This window comes from Zasmidium cellare (genome assembly GCF_010093935.1).
Source record: "Zasmidium cellare ATCC 36951 unplaced genomic scaffold M409scaffold_1, whole genome shotgun sequence".
In the NCBI taxonomy this organism is placed as follows: Eukaryota; Fungi; Ascomycota; class Dothideomycetes; order Mycosphaerellales; family Mycosphaerellaceae; genus Zasmidium; species Zasmidium cellare.
In genome coordinates this window covers 1,526,422-1,548,490 of record NW_022986945.1, presented here as the reverse complement: position 1 = coordinate 1,548,490, position 22,069 = coordinate 1,526,422, and the positions used below count along the sequence as shown (strand labels likewise).

At 55.0% G+C, this 22,069-nt stretch overlaps 7 protein-coding genes across 7 annotated transcripts; 4 read left to right on the top strand and 3 right to left on the bottom strand.

The window, feature by feature from the left end:
• Window positions 1–342: 342 nt before the first annotated feature.
• On the bottom strand, window positions 343–3,952 carry M409DRAFT_48883 (uncharacterized protein; the record flags this gene model as incomplete). Its single annotated transcript, XM_033811069.1, has 6 exons — window positions 343–398; window positions 649–1,706; window positions 1,957–1,985; window positions 2,247–2,757; window positions 2,917–3,544; window positions 3,580–3,952. The coding sequence occupies 6 exons, from the start codon at window positions 3,950–3,952 to the stop codon at window positions 343–345; spliced, it is 2,655 nt and encodes an 884-aa protein (XP_033674872.1).
• Window positions 3,953–5,693: 1,741 nt separating this feature from the next.
• On the bottom strand, window positions 5,694–8,258 carry M409DRAFT_62186 (uncharacterized protein; the record flags this gene model as incomplete). The annotated part of the gene is made up of 1 exon (XM_033815058.1): window positions 5,694–8,258. One exon carries the CDS (start codon window positions 8,256–8,258, stop codon window positions 5,694–5,696), a length of 2,565 nt encoding a protein of 854 aa, XP_033674871.1.
• A 1,887-nt stretch (window positions 8,259–10,145) lies between these two features.
• On the top strand, window positions 10,146–10,693 carry M409DRAFT_62173 (uncharacterized protein; the record flags this gene model as incomplete). The annotated part of the gene is made up of 4 exons (XM_033815052.1): window positions 10,146–10,183; window positions 10,271–10,336; window positions 10,393–10,549; window positions 10,607–10,693. 4 exons carry the CDS (start codon window positions 10,146–10,148, stop codon window positions 10,691–10,693), a joined length of 348 nt encoding a protein of 115 aa, XP_033674870.1.
• Window positions 10,694–11,351: 658 nt separating this feature from the next.
• Window positions 11,352–13,097, bottom strand: M409DRAFT_62172 (uncharacterized protein; the record flags this gene model as incomplete). The annotated part of the gene is made up of 4 exons (XM_033815051.1): window positions 11,352–11,586; window positions 11,658–12,033; window positions 12,087–12,707; window positions 12,758–13,097. 4 exons carry the CDS (start codon window positions 13,095–13,097, stop codon window positions 11,352–11,354), a joined length of 1,572 nt encoding a protein of 523 aa, XP_033674869.1.
• A 1,217-nt stretch (window positions 13,098–14,314) lies between these two features.
• On the top strand, window positions 14,315–14,681 carry M409DRAFT_16249 (uncharacterized protein; the record flags this gene model as incomplete). The annotated part of the gene is made up of 2 exons (XM_033803551.1): window positions 14,315–14,507; window positions 14,563–14,681. 2 exons carry the CDS (start codon window positions 14,315–14,317, stop codon window positions 14,679–14,681), a joined length of 312 nt encoding a protein of 103 aa, XP_033674868.1.
• Window positions 14,682–15,442: 761 nt separating this feature from the next.
• M409DRAFT_16248 (uncharacterized protein) lies at window positions 15,443–17,708 on the top strand (the record flags this gene model as incomplete). The annotated part of the gene is made up of 2 exons (XM_033803550.1): window positions 15,443–15,453; window positions 15,506–17,708. 2 exons carry the CDS (start codon window positions 15,443–15,445, stop codon window positions 17,706–17,708), a joined length of 2,214 nt encoding a protein of 737 aa, XP_033674867.1.
• Window positions 17,709–18,132: 424 nt separating this feature from the next.
• On the top strand, window positions 18,133–18,739 carry M409DRAFT_48879 (uncharacterized protein; the record flags this gene model as incomplete). Its single annotated transcript, XM_033811068.1, has 2 exons — window positions 18,133–18,559; window positions 18,615–18,739. The coding sequence occupies 2 exons, from the start codon at window positions 18,133–18,135 to the stop codon at window positions 18,737–18,739; spliced, it is 552 nt and encodes a 183-aa protein (XP_033674866.1).
• Between the last annotated feature and the right edge of the window lie 3,330 nt (window positions 18,740–22,069).

Here is a 22,069-nt window from a genome sequence, read left to right as displayed (position 1 = left end):
AGGGAAACGAGATACGAAGAGGGGCAGGAGTGTAAAGAGGAGCTCGGTGGACTGTAGCCATGTGGTCCAAGTAGGATCTGCATCGGCTTAGCAAATTGAAAATTATTACTTTCCGCCTACAGTACTCGACAAGTTGCTCTTTTACGAGCGCGTGAGTTGCAGGACCTCTGCGTGCCGTAGAACAGTGGTTGATACGTTGGGACTTTCCCACTAACGAGGCTCGCAAGAAATCACAGACAGCGTCTCGTCTCAGTTCTTCGAGGCGCGCCGGGAATTATCAGTGCACAAGGCTGACATCTCTTAGGTAGACTTCGAACGTTCCGCAGCAGACTTCGAGGTTGTTTAGGAAGTTGTGTTGACAGAGACAAAGGAGGTTCGCCGAGCGAAGTTATTGAATGCTATTGGATGAAGTAGCGAGCGAATCATCTAATCTGATTTGGGAGACGTCTTACTAACACGAATCCTTCCGTGCAGGTGTCCTCAGGTGCTTCGTTCTCTCTCTCTTTCCTCTCCAAGCATGTTGAGTGTTCAATCTGTGCAAGTCGGGCATCCCATACATACATGATGCCAACATCAGGACGCCTCACGTCCCCTCGACAAAGTCCGCCTTCTCATCCTTGAGCGTCATGAACAGCCTCTTCAACTCACCAACTTCCTCGTCACCGAACCGCACACCAGCCTCCCGCATCTCCACCCACCGTGCCAACGTGGCTACATATGCCATCCGCATCCGGTCTCCAGACAGGCTAGCAGTCCCCGGGCGATTGAATGCCGCGTCAGCCTTCTTCAAGTACTTCCCAACGAGTTTCCAATCTTTTCCGCTCCCATCGGATCCTGCTTTTTGCGAATTTGGCTTCTTGGGGAACGACTTGAGATACGCCTCGATCTTCGGGCGTAGTGCCTTCATCTCGACAGAAGCTTCAAATGTAGTGCAGGCGGGTCTGAGCTTCTTGACCTTGTTGCCCTCGAGGTATCTGCCGCGCACTTGCTCCTCGGAAGCCTTGTCGGAGCTGTGGTAGAAGATGTTGAGGTGCGGCGGCATTCTCAGGAGCGGGTAGGCCAGTCGTAACTCGACGTCTCTCCCATGTTCAAGCTCGATGCTGAGGTCTTGCATCTTCAGACTCGAGCGACGAAGAATGCTGGCGAGGGAATAGAGGAGGTGATTCGGGATTTCTGGGCGGCACACGGGTGCTTTGATCTCGATCCGAGCCACCTTCAGGATTGCTGATGGGAAGGAGTTGACGAATCTATCCAATGTGCTACGTTCCACCATCGCATGCATATCCCCGCTGATGAAGTCGAAGTTGGCATCCCGCAGACCCTCGTCCGTGGATCGTGTTGGTTTATGGGCTCTGATGCAGAAAGTGGTCTGCGACCAGAAGATGCCGGCGGCCTCTCGATACACCTCCTTGGAGACTCGCAGCAACGCTGTGTTGGCGAAGTGCTTTTGGAAGCGGTTCTGAACAAGCGCATACTCGTAGATGCGGTTGCGAAGTTCGGGAGCTAGGTCAAAGAAGCGAAAGACTTCCTGCTCCTCTTCGGCGGTGTTGGGAGACGGAGCCATGACGAGGGTCGAGGGCGACTCGTAATGATGTGCCATGCGTGTTGCGATGCGACTTGGGGTGCCGGCGACTGGTGATGTTGTGGTAGTATGTGCGGCGCGGCAACAAAGAGAACACGCTGAGTCGATGGCCGCTGCGTGCGACCTGCGACGTCGTATTGATGTAGTGTGTTGCGACGAGAAGTTAAGTCAGACGCAAGCAAACGGAAGATGAAGTGCTCGCGAATGGACGGCCCGCGTCACTAGCGACAAGTGACATGCGACAGCACGTGGCATTTTTTGCTTAGCGGCTTGGCGGGAAAGCAAGTGAATGGATGTGGAAAGTGAGGTCTCCCGTTTCCTAACAATCATACGATTCTAGGCTAAGAATACAGTCGTGTGGCTATTCCACTTACTTCTTCTCAACCCTCCGGGCCTTCCATGTCTGACAGTCGGCATCTGCTGCTTTGTTCTTCATTGTCATCTCTTTTGTCCCGCCCCTTCTTGTCCAGCAATCTCAATTCCTCGCTGTTACTCGTTCCTTTGCAAAGTTACCGTTATCACTTCCTCTCCCCCCAAACCCCCTCGGGCTCAGCCTCAACCCTCACCCCAAACCCATCCAACGCCCGCAGCACATCCCGATGCAACAACCTCCCGACCTCCACCTCCCCCTCCAAAAACCTAACCTCCACTTTCTGCTCCTCACTCTCCCCAAGAACCCCGCCAACGACTCCAAGAACCAATATACCGCGAAGAAATCCGACAGATGGCGCCAAGCGGTGGGTTCGGTGTCTTGCAGGTAGATGTTGACGACGATGCGCGGGGCGCGGAGGAGACTTTCGGGCCAGAGGATGTCGATGTTTGTTTTGGAGGTTGGGTCGCAGCTTGTTGCTTCGAGGGCGCCGGTGAGGGTTAGGTGGCAGAGGGGGGAGTAGGTTTTGGTTTGGTTGAAGGAGAGGAAGCAGGCTGTGAAGGGTTCGTCTTTAGGGGCGAGGGCGAGGGCGGCGACTTGGGAGGATACGGTGGTTCCGGAGTCGAGGCGGTTGCTGGGGCTGAGAAGGGTCATGTCTGAGGGTGAGACTGGACCAGTCTGGCTGGTGCTGATGTTGGACATGACGGTGTCGGCGACTCCGCAGGAGATCAGGATGCAGTCGAACAGCAGGGTGGTGTCTTTGGAGTCGAGTTGGTCGCAGTCGGCAAAAAGAGTCTTGTCAAAGCTGTTCAAATGTCTCGGACAAGACACGAGGGACAGCAGCGTCTTATTTAAACGCAGTCGAGACGTCCATTCACCATTCCCTCCTCCCATTTACTAGCTCTTACATTCATTCGCTTCACCGGCACCCCTCCACCCATTCACCTCAACCCCTACCACCTACCAACCAACAACCCCCCGAACCTCCAACTTCGCCCTCGCCACACAAAGCCTCCCAAACGCCCTCCCCCACCCCTCCCCCACAATCCTCAGCACCTTCCCGTTAAACCCCAACTCCCCCAACACCCTCCACTCCGCCACCCACCTGTCCTGCATCCCCTCGCTAGCCCCCACCTTCAACAACTGCAGGACGGTTTTGAGCGTCTCGATGTACTTTTTCAGAGTTGCGTCCGCGATGGAGTCGTAGGCGGGGAGTTGGTAGTGGCGGTGCGGCGAGGGGAATTCGGCCGTGCTCATGGCCCAGAGGGTTTGGAGGGGGGTTGGAGGAAGGAGTTTCCCCGGGTTGGGGTCGCGGGGGAGGAGATGGCGGATGGTGTTTTCGAGGGCGTGGATTTCGCTGAGGGGGTCGAAGTGCAGGAGGTCCGTAATCTCTGCATCGTTGTCCAGTCGAGTTCGTTGGATGAACTTCACGTGGCCCGGTTCGAAATTCTCCAAGTTCAGCGTCAAGGCGATCTTCTGAGGGATTTTCATGATGGGATATAGCGCCCTCTGATAAACATGCCCGCATTCCTCCTCTCCTGGTCGAAGTTTCTGATATCCAGCTTGATCTCCTTCACGGCGCAGTCTTGTCTCTTCAAAGCCGAGCTCATGTTCAACAGCAACGCACTGAGCCCCACCGGCCTCAAGCTCACATCGATGGTGATCCACCACTTCCTCACCTTCGTCGACCAAGGCGGGAAGAAAGCGTCCGAACTCCTGAGGCGTGGGACATCCGGCATGCTTGAGTGGCGCCGGCCTCTCGCGTCGAAGTAGTACCCGTAAACATCGCCGACGGCGAACATAGTTGTGTAATCCACATCGAAATCGACGTAGAAAGTGCTGTTGTGGTGCAGCACGTCGATTCCTTCGCGATAGATCTGCTTGCAAGTCCTCAGCAGCGCAGAAGACGCCTTCTGTCCGGGGACGTGCGTCAGGACCATGTCGTAGATTTGGTTACGGAGTTCGCCTGGGAGCCTGCCGAAGAGGCCTAGATTCTCCATATTTTAGGACATGTGTGGACTTTCGGTCTGAGTGGAATATGGTGGAAAGGGAAACGGGCAGTGGTGATGCTGGAGACCGGGAAGTAGACCAGAGAGGCAGAGCAGAAGGGAATGTGAGATACTAACTTGTGAGATACTACCTTCCCAAGAATTGCGAAGATTGTGAAGAATCGTATGTGCGGCCCTACAAATTCGTTGGGTCAGCGACAATGTGCGCCAGTCGTGAAGAGAGTTATGTGCTGACCACATGCAGCTTTCGTAGGCCATATCCAGAAATTCCACCTCGCACGTGCGAAGCGTCACCCACGCAACGAATGAACTGCACTTCCTCTCTCGGATACTGCAAAGTCTTTTTGATCGACTATTGCACCCTACTTGCGTCCGACGCCTCGATCGTAACATCGTTCAGCGACAACACCTTGGTATCTGCTATTGTACAACATCGGTGCCGTTCCGTGCACCCTATCGTGTTTCCAGCGACCGTCAGTCGTAGTGGAGATGGTCCCGTATTCATACAACAAGCCCGCACCGCGCCATGCAAATCATCTCATACACTTCCAAACTCGCCAATCCTACTTGCTTCAGTGCCGCAAGCCTACGTGGCTTGCCGCAGAGCTCTTGCAAGCTCAGCATCGCCACCTTCAGTAAACTCGCCAGTTTCATCAACCTTCGGTCTCTTCGCGTCGTTGACTTCCGCTCCCTCAGACATTGAATCTCGCTTTCGCTTAGCGCCTTCCCCATTGGCGAACAGGGGTTGCCGCTTTGTCTGTTCAGGCGACTGTGAAAGAGGAGCTGGGGGTCGGTAAATTGGCAAGTCGTTGACGTTGCTTCTCTGGCCATTTGGAGACGTCTGAGAAGTTGATTTTGAGTCTTCGATCGAAGTGTGCGCTGTCGAGTTGCCATTCACATGAGGTCCTCCCTGGGAGATAGGTCTCGCGACAGTGATAGTATCGGCGTCGACATCGGGTGGAGGCGGCTCGTAGAATGACTGGCCAGCTATTGACGGGTCGATAGCTCTCGGCTCCTGCGCTTGCTTCTCGTTTTGCTCTGCAACGTCAGATCCGGGAAGGGAAATCGCAGAATCAACGCTCTCATCAGGTCGGTTCGAGTCGCTCACGGTCTGACCATTCGACACTGACGCAGATCCACTCTGGTCGAATTCGAAGCCATTCGTGTGTGGGTCTTGTTGGTCGTGGGCAGTGAAGTTAGGATCTTGATAATCCTCGTACGAGCGGCCGTTCATGTCGAGAACCTCGTTTGCGATCTGTTCAAGCGATGGGAGTTGATAGAGCGGAGGCCTCTCTGCTGCTGAATATGCATATGCCATGGTGTCCGAAGCTTCTGAGTATGCGAAGAGACTGGGGTCGATTGGCGGTTGGGTTTGGTACTGCTGAGCCTGCGTCTGCGTCGGTCGCTGTTGTTGGTTTTGCTGCGGGCGATGCTGGGTTGCAGGTGCAATGTTGTGTTGTGGAGTGTACGGTTGAATCGGACGTCCGTTGTGCATGTCATACGTTGCAGGGTCGGCATGATTACCATTCGACTGCGCATGCTGGTTGAAGGTCGACGGTGATGGTCCATTGGAAGGAGTGCTAGGGGTTACTTTCTTCTTGGCTTGCGTCGGCGTGCCATCTTCTGCGGGTCGCTTCTTGGTCGAGACTGAACCTCGAGGGACTGGTGTCTCGGCCGCTTTGACGGGGTCAACGTTACCGCTTTCGTCGTGAATACATCGGCGCTGTTGATGTTAGCAAACAATCACCACCTCTGATGGGATGCATACCTTGGACTTTCTGCATTCAAAGCAGGCCTTCGTGCGTCCGCGTTTCTGTGCCTCGCCGAAGATGGGTACGCCATTCATGGTCATGGGAATGTTGGCATTGAGGTATGCGTTCGTGCCAGGAAGAGGCTGATTCTGTCCATTAGTGACTGGCGCGCCATTTGCGAGAGCTGCACTGAGCATTACATGGCCATTCGCCCCCTGCTGTGCATTGATCGGGTTAGTAACATTGTCGAGAGAGGCGCGCGATTTTGGTTGCGTTACAGTAATGTTGTCGAAGAGTTCTGGAGTCTGGTAAGAATTGGGCGACGTCTGGAGCGACTGGTTGGGGCTACCTGAAGTGGCCTGCAGGACAATGTCTTTGTGCTTGCATCGGATTCTGCGCTTCCTGCACGCATCGCAGGCCACGCGCTTGGGTCCGAGCACCGAAGTTTTCGGCGTGCTGATGTACTGCGCGGGCATCGCGTTCATCGCCATCGCCGTCGGATGGACAATGGGCGCGGGCTGAGCATGCATTTGGTGATGCGCGGGCGGTTCGGTCGGGGCATGTGATGGGTGTTGCGGCGATGGATGTTGATGATGAAGTCCATTTGCTGAAGTGCGCTCAGGAGCCGCCACAGCGCCATCCACGCTAGTGCTGGCACTAGCCGCAGCGGCGGCATTCTTCACGCGAGCGCTCTGCCGCTCGGGGGCCACTTGCCACGCTGCAATGGCTTCCTTGCGCTCCATCTCCTTCAGTGCGCGCGCCGACAGCTTCTTGGGTGGTCCCAGGTCCTTGCCGTTCGGAAGGACGGCGTCTGGATGTGCCCAAGCGGGTGGGTCCTCGTTCCCTCGCTTCCAAGCCACCCAGAGGGCAAAAGTCTTGGCCACTTCTAGCGGCTCTCCGTGCGTCTTGGGAATCGATGCATTCACCCGCTTCATGCGATCTTGAGATACGCCTTCAATCCGGCCCATGACCAGCATAACAGTGCGGAAGATGAAGTTGACCAGGTCTGGCAGGCCCTCGATCTCGGCTTGGCCATAGTACCGGGTGTTCTTTGCGCCGGGCCGAAGGTCGTCGACAGCAGACTCAGCATCGAACTCCGCCCAGATTGGTACCTGTCGCTCGAACCGTTTGCCTTCGTAGAAGAGCTGTGATACAGCATCCGGTAGAGGGTCCGTCTTCAGGTACTGGATTGCTGTATACCACATGATCTTCTGGAAGTAAGGGTATCGGAATTTCATGGGCGTCTCGTTGGCCTTCTCGATATCAACGACCTTGAACTGGTTCTTGTAGGACATTCGATTCAAGAAGTTGCCGCCAATGACCAAGCTCGTCTCCGGCGTCCAGACTGCGTGGATCCAGCCAGATGGAATGAGCATCGTATCGCCCTCGTTGAGGTCAACGCGGTAGCATTCCTTGGTGATGTTTGGCAGGAAGGTGTAGTTCTGTTGAGGACTGTCATTCCATTCTTCGTACGCCTTGAGGTGTTTCGCCTTTGGTGGTATGAAGAAGAATGTCTTCTTGCCCTTCAAAATATGATAGTAGACACTGCTTCCGCCAAAGTCGATGTGGAAGTCGGTGTAGCTGTCTGCCACAGACATGAGACAGTAGAACTGGACCTTGGGGTATTTGCCTTGATCGATCTCTTTCTGGGGCCAGACTTCATCCTGGAGGTCGATATCCCGCACAATCTTCGGTCGACGAAGAAGTCGTCCCAGCTTCGACTGCGATACTTCCAGCGAGATCACATTCCGAATCGGCTTGTCATCACCGTCTTCCTCATAGTAGTCAGCCCATCTTCCAAGCGTCCACTTTGCACCAGAGTTCTGTGTCTTGACATCAATCACATCCAGGGGTATCTCCGGTCCCACCAAGTTGCAGACCTGCCGCACAGTGAGATCTTCAGGCATGACCATGCCCAGCTTGTCTTGGCCCACATCTGGCACCGCATCGTACTCGAACTCTTCAGCCGTCAGATCTGACATGATGTCTTCTACCTTCTCTTGCCCACCGTCACCCTCGGCCGCCTTCTGCCTCTTGTGTACCCATGGACGAGGGTTCCACTCAGCTGGAATACAGATCGGCTCAACAAAGACGTTACTCTTCTCGAAGAAGTCGCGTGTGACCAGCTCAGGTCGCATTCGGGGAAAGTTCTCCGGATCGAACTCGAAAGTGCCGTCCTTGATCGGCTGAATGTAGTGGTGCTCCATACTCTCTTCACTAGTCTTGAGCACTCCACGCTGAAGTTCAGCGTAGTCGACTTGCGCATGCGCACGAGTACTCTTCCTGACGTATGTCGTCTTGCCATGCACAGGCTCACAGGGTTTGCAGAAGAACTTGTCCACGTCACGAACTTCAGAAGCCTTCTTAAAGCCAGCGCAGTCCACGTGAAACCATTTCTTGCACCCGTTGCATGAAACCCATTCGTCGAGTTCAGGGTTGAGCTTGGTCGTCTCGCGAGCGACTTCGCAGCCTGCGCAAATCGTCTCGGCTGTGACCTTGTTCGTGCGTCGTGATGTCTTTGTGGGTGAAGTAGAGCGGATGATCATGGGAGTGTCATGAGGAACAGATTTTGCTCGCGGCCGCGAGTCGTCTGCTTGTGACTGTGCCTGAGTGACCGACGTAGCACTGAAACTGTTCCGTCGATTGGCATTGACGTCTCTCGCGCCATCCCAGACGCTAGAGACTGCCTCGCTTGTGCCTCTACTCGCCCTCGATGCATCTGGAGTTTTCTTTCGTGCAGCAGCTCGCTTCGTAGTAGCTCTATCGGCAGCGGACTTCCGCGAAGAGGACACTCGAGACTTTCCCTTTGGCCAACCACGCTGCCTCTTTGACGCTGGTTCTGATGTCTCGCTCATGACGACGTCGGTACTCTGGGCTCGTGAAGTAACTTCCTCTGGGGGAGTCTGTGTCTGCTGAGGAGCATCCTGCATGTGAACATCCGGCTTTGGAGGAGGGAGAGAACGGATGCTTTCTTGCATGACCACATCTTCCTGCTTAGGCGGCTGCGCACGGTAGGGACTGGAATCCACCTCCTCGATCGTCTGCTGGGGTGATGGCAACGTAGGCCGAGGCTGGTCCATGGCTTGTGGATTGAATGGAGGGAGAAGGCCGGCCTGATTGACAAGTTCAACTTGACGCGGCTGATAGGTGTCCTGAGGAAAGCTATTCGCATGAGGACGAGGCGGCATGGGAGCGGCCATGCTCGGTGCTGGTGGAGGAGGCAGATGAGGGTTACTCGGCGGATATCCACCCGTACGGAAGTTGAGCAAGAGCGATGCTTCCTCGATACGACTCTCATAGCTATCGCCAGGCTGCGATTGCTGTGTCGAGCCTCTATGCCAGATGTTGGACTGCTCGTAGCTGGTCGCCGGCCGCGACGCATACTGCGCTACCAGAGGAGAAGGTAGGAGCTCAGAACGGGAACGCTTATGTGGAGGCTCACTCCTACCGTGGCCAGACGGCATAGGGTGAGCATGGACAGGTCCATGGTGCGAGACTCCAGCATGTGCGGTATGTGGTTGGTACGAGGGGCTTATGGCAAGCGCAGCCTCTGCCAGGGTATCAATTGTAGACGGTGTCCGGTGATGTCCATTCTTGTGACTACCACTGCGCTCTCTTGCTCTGGGCGTAGCACTATAGGAATGCTCTGGGCGTACGGTGAAGTCCACATGGTTGTTGATTGCTGGGTAGTTGAAGTTGGGCTCGATCGGCTTCGGTCTGGCCGGCGACAATGGCTCGACATATCTTGTGGGCGGCGTCGGCGAGCGGCCTGCGGCATGGGCAGAGAAGTCTGGTCGCTTGAAGGTGGGATTCCACGCCATGGTGGTGCCTCTCGCTGGAGCAGTCTGAGCTCCGCGGGCAGCTGCGGCGGTGTCGGCGTCGAGGGTGTTGGGGCTCGAGGGAAGGATAGCTGCACGCACTGCGCGCTCGAGTATGTGTCGCAGAAGGAGTTCAAACTATGGTTCGCGCAGTCAGGCGCCTCATTGCCTGGTTCCTGGCGGCGGAGGGGGTGGTGAGTCGGTGTCGAGGTGGGACCGTGGTGTGAACGAGTGCGCTGCGACCGACAGCGTGCGCCGACGCGGCGAATGGGGTGGGAGCTGGGCTAAACAATAGGAAAGGTGGTCTCCAGCACTGCGCGCCGTGTGCACAGGTCGTCGAGGTGTCCAGAAGGGCGGTGCATGTGAATGGGTAGTTGGGAGCATTCCACTGCTGTGCCCGCCCGCCATTCACTCGACTCGACGCCAGCGCCCCAGGCTCTCGGACGGCAACTGCGCCGACGCTGGCTGGCTGCCTGCACGTGACGATCGGCCTCGACGCCTGGAAGCTTAACAATCCGCCCACGCTCCCGCTCCTCCATCCAATCCACCCAACGGCGCCTGGCTGTTTCGCACGACCACTCCCACCACCGCCACCCCTTCACACACGCGCGAAGTATGAGCCGCAGCTCCAAACTTGCTCCTGAAGTCAACCGGTACGCACGCGCCCGCGCCTGTCCCTCTACTGGCCACCACCGGCGCACACCACCCGCATCTGGAATGTCTCAGCTAACCGCCGGCAGGGCTTTATTCGTCAAGAATCTGAGCTACAACGTCAGCGCCGACGACCTGTATGATCTCTTCGGCAGGCAAGTGCTTCGCACACCCGAGTCGTGGAATGCGCCCGCTGACTTGTTATCTCCAGGTTCGGCTCGATAAGGCAGATCCGCCAGGGCATCGCGAACAATACCAAGGGCACCGCCTTCGTCGTCTACGAGGATGTCATGGACGCCAAAGCCGCCTGCGACAAGTTGAACGGCTTCAACTTCCAGAATCGCTACCTCGTCGTTCTCTACCATCAAGTACGTATTATTCTCCGGACTTTGCCCGACGCAATATACTGACAAATGTATTTCTAGCCCGAGAAGATGGCCAAGAGTGAAGCAAACCTCGCCGAGCGCCAGCAGAATCTAGAAAAGCTGAAGCAAGAGCACGGTATCCAGTAGAGGTGCGTGGGAGTTGCAGTGGGTGAGACCTCAGCGCAGGAGACGACAAACACGGCCGACGAAGACCTCGACGACCGTGCGTCTTTCAAGCGCAAGGACTCTGGTATGAGTGGCATGGACCCCAGCAAGACACCAGAGACTGCAACTCCCAAGACGAGAGATTTCGCGACTACCAACAACACCACGATGAATCGTAACGTCAGAAACGAGAAGCATGATACCAACAACTACAAGGCGGCAGTGGATAACAGCAGCAGCAGCAGCAGCAGCAGCAAGACGACGGCGCCGGCGAGCGTCCTGCGCGAGAGCAAGCACAAGGAGAATTCGAATATGTTGCGGCGTATGAAGAACATGGCTCTGGCTCCTCTGCACATTGGAGGAGGAGCAAAGGCGTGATGTGGCATTCAGGCGTTTTCTGAGAAGCTTTCCCTACGGGCTGGCTGCTTTGATATTTTCATACCTTCTTCAAGCCCCACGAGAGGCTACGATGAGATAGCTGCGAAACTGAGCACTTTTCACGATTCCTACGCCAATTCACGTCACGTCTGACTTTTATCACATGTCTCGCCGTTCCGGTAAACTCCGCGACACAGACTTTCGAAACACAGCACTGGCGACATCAACACATCTTCCCCTATCTACCTCACCTACATACATCTCACAAAGTATACACAAACTCCATATTCTCCCGATCCGTCAAATCGAGGAACTCTTGATCCTCCAGTTTCACGTAACCTTCCGTGGCCCGGACCCTCGCCTTTTTGGCATTCTCCCTCCGACACCAGATATAGATGAAGAGCATGATGCACAGCCCGACGCCCCAGCAGACGATGATGGTGATTTCGGCGGGGACGTAGCGGGGCTCGTCTTTGGGGCGGAAAGTTTGTGGGCCGCTTGAAAATCGAGAGGTTAGTGATGAGGTCGAGAAGGGGTTAGGGAAGGGGAGGGGAGGGGAGGTACGTACATGATATTTCCCACGCAGTAAGCGATAAGATACAGCGCCGCGACCGTAGTTTTCTTGGTATACCCCGCGATATTACTCGAGATCAAGCTGAGGAAGCACACGAACGGACACGCGCTCGCTTGCGTGAGGTAGTAGCCGGCGAGACGGCCGTTGTTGTTGTTCAGGGGCAAGCCGACGATGAGGGACATGCCGATGATGGAGAGGACGAGGCCGGAGGAGGAGACGAGGATGCGGTTGCGCCAGCGGTCGCCGAAGTAGCCGCAGAAGAGGAGCGTGATGACTTCGACGGCGCCGCCGGGGGTGCCGTAGAGGAGGGATTGGTTGGGCGTGTAGCCGAAGGAGGTGATGAGTTGGGAGAAGAAGTTGGAGATGCCGCCTAGGGGGTTGTTAGTGCCGTTGCGTGGTGTAGGGAGGGTGGGAGCAAATTACCGTTGGGGATGTCTACGACTAGAGCGTAGAGGACGAAGGCCCAGGTGATGGGGTCTGTGAGCGCCTCCTTGAGCTGATACATCTTGAAGTGTTTGTTTCCCACGCCCTGCTGGTTGATACGGATTCGTTCCAAAGCCAGTATTCGGTCCTCTTTCTTCAGCCAGCGTGCATTGAGCTGATTATCCGGTACGATGAATAGGAACACAACACCGACCGCGGAGGTGAAGAGCCCAATAGCAAGGAACAAGATCTGCCATCCCTCGAGCGAAGTGGGATGCTTCTCCGTTCCGACTGCAATGCCATACGCAACTACACCTCCAACGACCTGAGCCACGCCATTCCAGCAGAACCAGAGATTCACACGCATGCCTTGTTCGGCCGTGGTATACCATTGGGAGGTTATGAATGCGAAACCAGGTGTCACTGCTGCTTCTGCAAGTCCTAGGAAGAAGCGGATGGCTACAGCGCCAGCGAAGTTCTCCACGGCGGCGAAGCAGGCCAGGACAGCGCCCCAGATGATGATGCAGACTGCGCTGTATTTGCCGATCGGGAGCCATTGAAGCAGTCGATTCGTTGGATACTCCCAAGCCAGGTAGCCGAAGTAGAACATAGATCCCAACCCTGGAGGTCCATATCAGCATCTGTTGTGCGGGATGGTGATGTACCCTTACATTGATAGTCATCATCCTTAAGATTCAAGTCCGTCTTCAGCCCCATAATGGAAGCATACGACAGCGTCGTCTTATCCAGATAATTCAAGCCATAGACAATGCACATCACCGGCATGAGGTTCCAGTCAATGCGTCGCAGCAATCTCTTGTTCGTCGCCTCATCAATGGTGATGACTTCCCCCTCATGGCCCTGAAACGCCTTCAACGCCTCGTCCGCGTCGTGTGAGTGCTCGAGTATCTTTTCGGGTACGGATCCCGCTCTGATGGCATCCGCGAGTGGCGCTGGGATCTTCTCGTCGATTTCAGGCTCGACCGTGTGGTCGCTCTCTTTGGTCAACATATTGGAGAGCTGGCAGCGTAGAGGGATGAGATGTGAAGGAAAGAAACGAAGTTGGTCTGGAAGAACTCACAGATCGACCTACATACGTGTGCATCGACCACTGTCACATCCGACCCAAGAGCGACCGCTGATCGGAGGAGTTGACTTGCAGCACGACCAAGATAACGCCGCCCGTCACCCCTCCTCTATCCGCCTAAACATTCTCAGAACAGAGCGTTTCATTCTGTCACAGGCGCGATCCAACATCGCGTGGTCCACACGTTTGTTTCGCAGAATGACGTCCGCGGGCCGTGAGTCGCCCAGGTGCATATTCTACCCCTCTGCTTGGAGGGTGTTGTGTTGCTGCGATAGGCGAAGATTGCTGGCCGAGATTGGCAGGTGGAAAAGCATTCGCCGCCGGGAGCTTGACGGTGCTTCGGCATAGCAAGGCGACTTGGCAAATGGATGATGGGCGGGGTTTGCGAGGGCAACATTTATTTGGAGATGGAGGTGAAGTGCGTTTGCTGAGGGAAGCGAGAGTTGTAAGGAAAGTGCTGATGTTTGGATCATCTGAGAGTGTGAGCCATTGCAGTACATTTTCCACGATTGGAGCGGGATGGCGGGATCTAAGGGGAACCAGCGGGTGTTCGAACTTTAAAGCTTGACTTCACTCACTGGATACCAGTCACGTGGCTTTGAGCACAGACCGCAAACAAATTTATTGGTTGAAAAACCTGGTCCGCTAGTGAACTGCCAAACTTTCGCAACATCTACTTTAGTTTTAAGATTCATAGACGACTGATCGCACATTCTCTCCCTCACTATGTACGTTTGAAGCAACTGATGGAGAATGCTCATGGCTCGGTCGCATTGTAGGGAACCATGATCAGATCTGGTCAGCTTTTGTTAGTCTTTTCAAAGCGAACAGGTGTCCATCTGCTAGGCGAGTGATTCATGGGCTCCTGCCACTTCCAACACCGACGTTCTATAATGCAGATACATATCGTTGAAGATGCTTCTGGCGACTTCGACACCAAGAGCCACGTTGAACCTCGCGCGGTGCAAAGCCTTCTGAGTCAACATGGACGCAACGTGTCTCGAAGAAACAGCGCTTGGGAAATATGTAGCCAGAAGATGAACACTGCAGTCATGTCTCCAAATCGTGAGAGAACCATTGTTTCTCAATACTCAGTCAACCTCTTCAAGTTGAGATACACCCATCAAGCCAAATCGCAAACATGCAAATCAACCCCATCCTCTGGCTCTACGCCCTCCGACTAGGCCAGGTCGCAGGCGGCTTCAGCATCCTCTTCTCGCCCATCATGCTCCTCGACCCAGAATACTCTCCATACGCCTTTCCAATGATTGGCCTCGGGGTACTGTTCATCGCCCTCCCTTACAGCAGTGCTTTCAAGAGGGTCATGAATGCTGGTGAGGATTAGCCCTTGTCTTCGCTCAGTGCTTCCGTGTGCTGACTACAATGAAGGCTACGAAGACAGTAACAAACGCAACGGTGCGGGTGACAATGGCGAGAACCGGCAGAAGAAGAGGCAGCGGCAGCGGCAGGAGCGCAAGAATCCGAACGGTCTTACTTGGAGGCGATGAAGGAGTCGCGCGGTGTGGATGGCGTTGTAAGAGGTGTCTGCCGGGTTCGTGGGCGGATATCCATGCACATGCGATGGAACGTGGCGGTTCTGTTTCTTCTTCTTCTGCTGCTGCTTCTGCTGACTGAGAAGAGAAGTCGTCACCTTGTCAGTCTCAGTATCCAGTTCATTCCGGCGGCTGCGTGACAGTTGATACCTGTGAGATCTGCTTGTCATTAGGCAGCAGCGCGACGACAGTCATCAGCGACTCGATGCGATTAATGCCCTCAAACACATGCAGTTATCGCGATCATAAGCATCCATCTCTTCTCCAAGATCCTGCGCACGAGCAGACATTTTGATGAAAAGGTGACGTGAGTCGCGAGTAAGGTATGCCAAAAATTCCCTGCCGATCCGAAGACCAACAGAAGCGGTCAGTTGATAGTTTTCAACTAGCAAAAACGCAATCTCGGACGAATCCTCACTGATATGCGTAATGCCCGTGCTGTGAAGAAGTCAGTATGCATTGAAGATGGTGAAGTTTGGGGTGCGGGTTGATGCTTACCACTTGGACTGGAGGAGAACGGAAGGAGTTTCGGTCGAGCTGTGGAAAAAGATTTATAGGCGCAGCGGGAGCGGCCGTCAGCACGGGCCTCAAATCTCAATCGCGCGCATCGCAGCTTTGCTGGCGCGTTGGACGACCTCCAGACATTCACTCACTGCAGCACATGCCAACGAATTCACCCTGATTCTCCCGCGACGCGCCGTCGCATTACCGCCAAGATGCAGAATCCGTATGAATTAACAACTCATCCCGCCCGCGCTCACACTAACAGGCCGTCACAGTTCGCAAGGAGTCGCACAACAACTCCAACCACACGTGCACTTGATCTCGCTCCACCGATTCCCCCTCATAGCCTCCCTCAATGTCGAACAAGCCTTCCGCTACCTTCTCGATGCGCCCTCAATCGTCAAGCAAATCGCGCCCATGTCATGGAACTATGTCTCAGCACCGCAAGATGGAACCGTGTGGCTGGAATGGATACCTCTCGAAAAGACGGATCAACCTTTCCCCTCCGATGGCTACGCTTGGGGAGATCCTGAGCAGACATACAGACAAGAGTTCAGTGGATATACAATCGAGTGGAGATCGCATCAAGTCGGGTACAGACCTGGCCACGACCAGGTGGCATCGCACGCTCGGACACGCTACCACTTCATCTCGAAGAACCCCTCTGTGAACGCACCACCACCAGATCCATCACTCTGGATCGTCCACTATCACGCAGCAGATCCTAACCGCGTAATGCCTGCCAGCTCGGTGCCCGTGTCTGGTCAGATGCGCCAGACGATCGCGTTCAGGACATGGCTCGAAAGTCAGGGAAGATTGGAGCGGAGAGACTTCATGTTGCACGATCGTGAGCACTGGCCGACGCTTAACATTCCGGGCCAGATGCAGCAACCAGGACAGTACAATGCCCTGCAGAATCGATACCCACAACAACACTATCCGCAGCAGGGAGGCGGGCCTCCAGCGGCGAAGAAGGCAAGAACATCAGGTCCGAGCATATCAATGCCTGGCTCCAGCGATGGCCAACACGATTCGACCATCGAAATGGAAGAGGATACGGCGCTTGGTGACTTCTTCGACCATCTCACTCAACGCGATATCAGCTTAGCCCGCTACATGCAGCATCATCGCTGGATGGAGGAGGTATTCTCATCACCATACGCTTCCAGCCAGATAGTACCGCCGGACCTTGGTATGGGCTTGATGGGTGAGCTCAAAGGCTTGACAGATGGTATCCTGGAACCACCCAACATGGACTTCATGGACCGCGCAGACAGCAAACCACCCAAGGCGAAGGAGGCGGCGCCATTCACCAACCTCAAGAAAGAGCAAGTCGAAGAGTTCGGCAAGCGTGTGCAGAAGCATCTGGAAGAAGGACAGGCGGAGATTGAGCGGATGAAAGCTGAGCATGCGGCCAAGATGCAGGATTGGAAGAAGGTCAAGTCACTCATGCAAGCCGAAAAGCGGTTGCGATATGCGACTTGGGAAGGCCATGAAGATGCTGTGCCCGCATATCGCCTGGAAGAACCTATCACCAATGGACATGGTGAAGAAGTCTCGGGCAAGGAAACTGTGGACAATGTGGTGAAGGAGGTTGAAGAGTTGCTGAAGGTCAAGATCACCGGACGAGAAGACGCGAACAGGGTGGCCAGGGGTGGACTGAGAGATCGCAAGCCGCCCGCGTTCGATTACGAGCAGCAGAACAATCAGCAAGAACTGACGCTCGATGGCTTGATCAACGACGACCCGGAGCCATCAGAAACACCAGCACCTGCCGCGAACGGCTCCTTGATGGAGTCGACCACGTTCCACGAAGATCCCATGGCCGTCACGCAGACGGCTGGTGAGCAGAAGTTGCCTTCCCAAGTACCTCAGTCCATATTCCAATCAGACCTCAACCAAGGGACCCCAAATGCCGCATCTGAACAAAACGCCGCAGGAGATGCTCTGGATGATCTACCGGGCATGGACATGAACGATACGCTGATGGATGGCATGGATCTTGATGTTGGCGATTCAAACATCGACTTCGGCGACGACAATGCGGGAGGGCTTGACTCCCTGGGAGACAGCATGACGCCGGCCCAACCAGATGCGTCTGCTGCGGGCGGTCAAGCCACCCAACCTACAGATGCCACCGCCACCGCTCAGAGTGCGGACAATACCAATCCATCTGGTGGGAATGATCCAAGCCAGGCACAAACTCAAGCGCAGCCTTCGCAGACCACGACTCCAAATGCCGACACTGGCGCAGTGACAGGGGATAATGGATTGGGTGATGACGCCGGCGACACGAGCATGTTCAACGACACCTTTGACGATCTCACAAACATCGACGGCAACGGCGATGATGGCCTCATCGATTTTGATGGTGGTGGTATTGGCATGGACGACAGTGCATTTGGAGACGCTCTCCACGGCATGGACGCCGCCGACGGCTCTGGAGATGGTAACACACCAGCGACAGGTGGATCTTAGTCGGATTTCTTCCTTGGGCGTGAGAACGACTTTGTCTGATCGATGATGGCGCCGGCGGGACACACGTGCGCGCAGATGCGATTCTTAGCCGTCGCAGCAGAGATGAATTGGAGAAGAAATGCAAGATTCGTTGGCACGGACCCGTACTCCTCACAGTCGATTTCTTTCAGTTATCAGTTGAGTGGGCTTGGCGCGGTTCACTGTTGAAAGAAGTAAGCAAGTGTATGTGGTACTGACTGAACTTTAACGAGGCAGACAAAAAATGAAAGACCAGACTTTGAAGTTGGCTTCCTTTAAATTAAGAAGAGTCCTGAGGTTCGCGGTATTGCTCTGCGCTCCTTCCTTCGATATCACACTCGCTTTAAAGATCACTCTTTTGTCGTCGATTCTCACGCTCGCTTCAAACCCACGAACAAGAACGCACATGTCTGCAGTCATACTTCACATTCTCTCCGACGACGACAACAACACAAGCAAGCAACAACCAGACTCTCCCGCTCTAATCCCCATCATGGACATCAACAATCCCCAAAGCATCTTCACCAACACGCTTCCAACCGGCTTCACCACCTCCTTCACCCAGCAACAACTCACCACCGCGACAGCAACACCCTCCCTAACAACCACCGCCCCAACGCCCACCTCCACCTGGAAATCCCACGCCCCGCACGGCTACATCGGCGCGATGACAGGCGGCGTCCTCGGCTTCCTGGCGCTGCTCGTGGTGCTGGGCATGAGCCTGCACGTGTGGATGGGTCGAAGGAAGCAGGCGGCGCTGGTGGCGAAGAGTTTGAGTCGGTCGACGACGGGGACGATGGGGACGATGGGGGATGTTTCGGGGGAGGAGGGTGGTATGTGATTGTGTAAGGGTTTGTTATGTGCGGTTGCTGACTGAGTGAATCGTAGGGAGTTCGGACCAGGCGACGCCGAGGGGTGTGGACGCGGTGGAGTTGGGGGAGATGGGTGCTCGTCCCATCTCTCACGAGACGGCGGGTCCATCTCATCGCGATACTCCGGTGGAGAGGCGATGAGCTCGGTAAGAGCTATGAACAATCCCTACATTTGACTTGGACGGATGGGGCTGCGGTCACATCGACACGGACGGACGGGGCGAGGGCCCTACGGTTGGAACATAGATGGCGCATGAAGAGGTCAAGGCCTCGATAATGATCTTGGGCTGCACAATTAGGCTTTTTATATGGCGAGTTGTTGAAGAGCGATAAATTGTGAGGGTTCTACTAATTGCCGGGATAGATGATGGAGAAAGGAGTTGGTTGTACATGTATCCTGAGATAGAAATGAACGGAGTTTTGGAAGACATTGCTTTTGGGGGGAGTTCTTGTTTATTTCTTGCGGTATGAGTCTTTTGGCAAGGCGAAGAAGAAGGAGAACAAGACATTGAAGACAATTCAATTCCCACGTGTAGTCCTCCAAAATCAAGACGTGAAGTCGGAAGATACGATCGCGTCTGTACCTTCCCTTTCCAGAACTCGAAAAACCACATCTTCCTATCAATCCTTCCTTCCTTCCTCTTCCCGACAACCTACCACACGAGTTTCACGTCCCAACAAGACATGCATAACACGCTTCACCATGAAGAGGAGGAGATAGTGATGCCGTTCTCCGGAAACAACTCGTTGCCGCATGCCGAAGGAGCCGAAACAAACAAGAAAGTCTGTAGGCGAAGAAGCAATTGACTTTGCGACTAGACCCAGCTGTGCTAGGGTTTTTTAGCTGCTGTCGAGGGAATAGGGCTGGAGGTTTTGCGCTGGCTGGGTTTGGTATGTTCTCCGTCTAGGCAGAGGAGAGAGCCTTGTTGTAACTTTCAAGGCATACGGATAGCATAGCCTACCTCAGAAGAGAGTCAAGGCCTAACAGTAGTCGACGGCAGTGGACATCACGACCGACACTTTGAGAGACGTCTACAGCGTCACCTGCATCAGCCTCCCGAAGAGATGCAAGGCCCCAAAACGATGGATCAGAATCTGCACGTCTTGCCCGAATCGAATCGAATGGAATGAGAGCGTGTCGGTCGATGGCCACCTCATGTTACACCCGGGCGCCCCCAAGCAGAAGCAGAAATACTGTCGTGGGAGAAGACGAAACACGTGCCTCCCCCACACCTCTTCTTCAGGGGAACTGAACGGCTTTCATCAAGGTTGTGGAAGGATGCGACACGTTTTCTCTGCAGAAGACTGCGTGGAGTTGTTGTGTGTCGATGGACAAGACGACTTATCCTCTGGGCGGTGCGGCTCGCTTCGATGCAGGAGGGATGTTTGTGTGTTTTTGTTCTTCCTTCCTCGATGCCGCCGAGCCACGTTATTCGACATGCAGAATGTGTCCCTGCCGCTCCACATACCGACCGCTTTGCGGACCGCATCTCGGGATCCCTGTTCGATGAGTGAAAGAAAGAACAGCGGCTCGAGCCGGTCCCGATGCCTCGAGATCAACAGTCGCACATACCGGAAGCAGAGACGAGGCGCGGCGAGAACGTGGTTTTGATTGCCCTGTCGAGCGATCGTCGGGTACCGGCTTGAATGGTGAAAGGCCCTCTTCTGCAAGAGCAATCTACGCGGGAAATCGGAATGGAGTACTCAGACTATGGATCATGGCACAAGGGTGTTGTTGTTGTTCCAGACGACAACAGCTGCTGTATGCAGCATGTCACGAGAAGATGCTTCCCGATGGGTTGGATGGCGGTGGCCTGGTAATAGCGATGTTACACGCAGGCGTGTGTAGTTTTGTGTTGGGGATGTGATGAGAGCCACTGCGAAGGCCAATCGTTTGGTGAGTGGACTTTCACACGACATGTCTTGGTCAACTGTCAACTGCTACTTTCACATGATTCGCACGCTATGCGGGAAGTCGTCTTTTCAACAGTCTTGTTGGTTTTTCTTGCTAACGGGCCTCGGCCGGCGATTTTGTGAAGAGGGGTGTGACCAATTCGAGGTTGATCAAGCGGTAATTCTTTCAGCGGGAAAGTCGCTAGCAGGCCAGCACATCCGTTGTTGGACTCCAACACAGCATGCAATGTTGCCCTTCTGCTATCGATGTTGTCGTCGACCACAGCTCGGGGCCGGCCGAGACCACCAAACATCGGCAGGGTACAGCATTTTGCAACGCGTTGATTGATGCCTGAACATGGCACAAACCAGAAGATGGCCGACTCTAGGAACAGCGTGACATCGGCAGTCTGTTGCAGTGCGTCTACGAATCATCGGCCGGCCGAACAAGACCAGTTGTTGGTGCTGCAGTTGTTAACTCCATCCCGTCTGCAGCGTGCTTCGGCAAGCGCAACGGTGCGCTTGTATAGCGCTTCCGGACGACACCCTGTCCGCCGCTCAAGCGTCCACGACCATCCCGTTCTCGTCCAGCGCGGTTGAGGGCACCGGCAGTAGAACGGCATGCTACGAACTCCAGCAAAGGCTGTATCAGCCAGTCTATCCATCTCCAATGCCTTTCACGTCACGACAAAACCTCTTCGCCTGGACTTCTCCACGCGTTTCCAAGCCATCCCCCCACGTCCTGTCATCACGTTGTGCCAGTGTCGAAGTTCACTGGGAGTTAATGACATGGACAATGCGCCGAACATGTGGTTGGTGGCCTTCATGCCGCATGCACGCGAGCAGACCGCTCTTCTGCGGCGTGGTGTTTTGGCGAAGCGGCGGAGAAAATCTGCAACATGCCTCCCACGACTCGAGGTGATGTCTCAGGGGAGCGAACAAGTACATACATCGCTGGAGGGCTAAAGTGCCGTCGGCTGCGTCGATCCCATTTCTCTCTGCTCAGTCGTCAATCAATGGCAAGAATTGCTTTGTTGCTCTGCTCGCACGGCATGCTGTATCCAACGCCCGAAAGCAACAGCATCGCGGCGTCTGAAACACGGCCATGTGAGACAGAGCATGCATGATATATCACGCCGTGTGCCGCGAGAATTGTTCAAGCGTGTGCGAAGGAATGGAAAGGACGCAGGTGCATGGCCGACCCTGGCGAAAAGGCGCATGTCGCAGTGGGTTTGGCGTGTGAGGATTTGTTGGCGCGTCGCGACCAAGAGCGGTAGGTTGAACGGGCCGTTGACAGCTTTCCTTCTAGCTGGGAGAGCTAGCAGGCCCCAATGCTTGAACGGATCAGAGCTCAACGCGATGCCGTCCGGGCAGGAGGGGAGGGGAGAGGGCCATGGGGAAGGGAGGCAGTGGATGAGAGAGTGGCTTTCGAGGCTGTAACAACGACATGTTGAAGCTGCAAGCCCGGCGGTCATCGTGCGGCGGAAGAGAGGCCGGCGAGGCGTTGGAGGTTGTCGCTGGATCGAGTGCCGATGCACAGATGCATGGTTTGATGCACACGCAAAACCGCGCTTCACA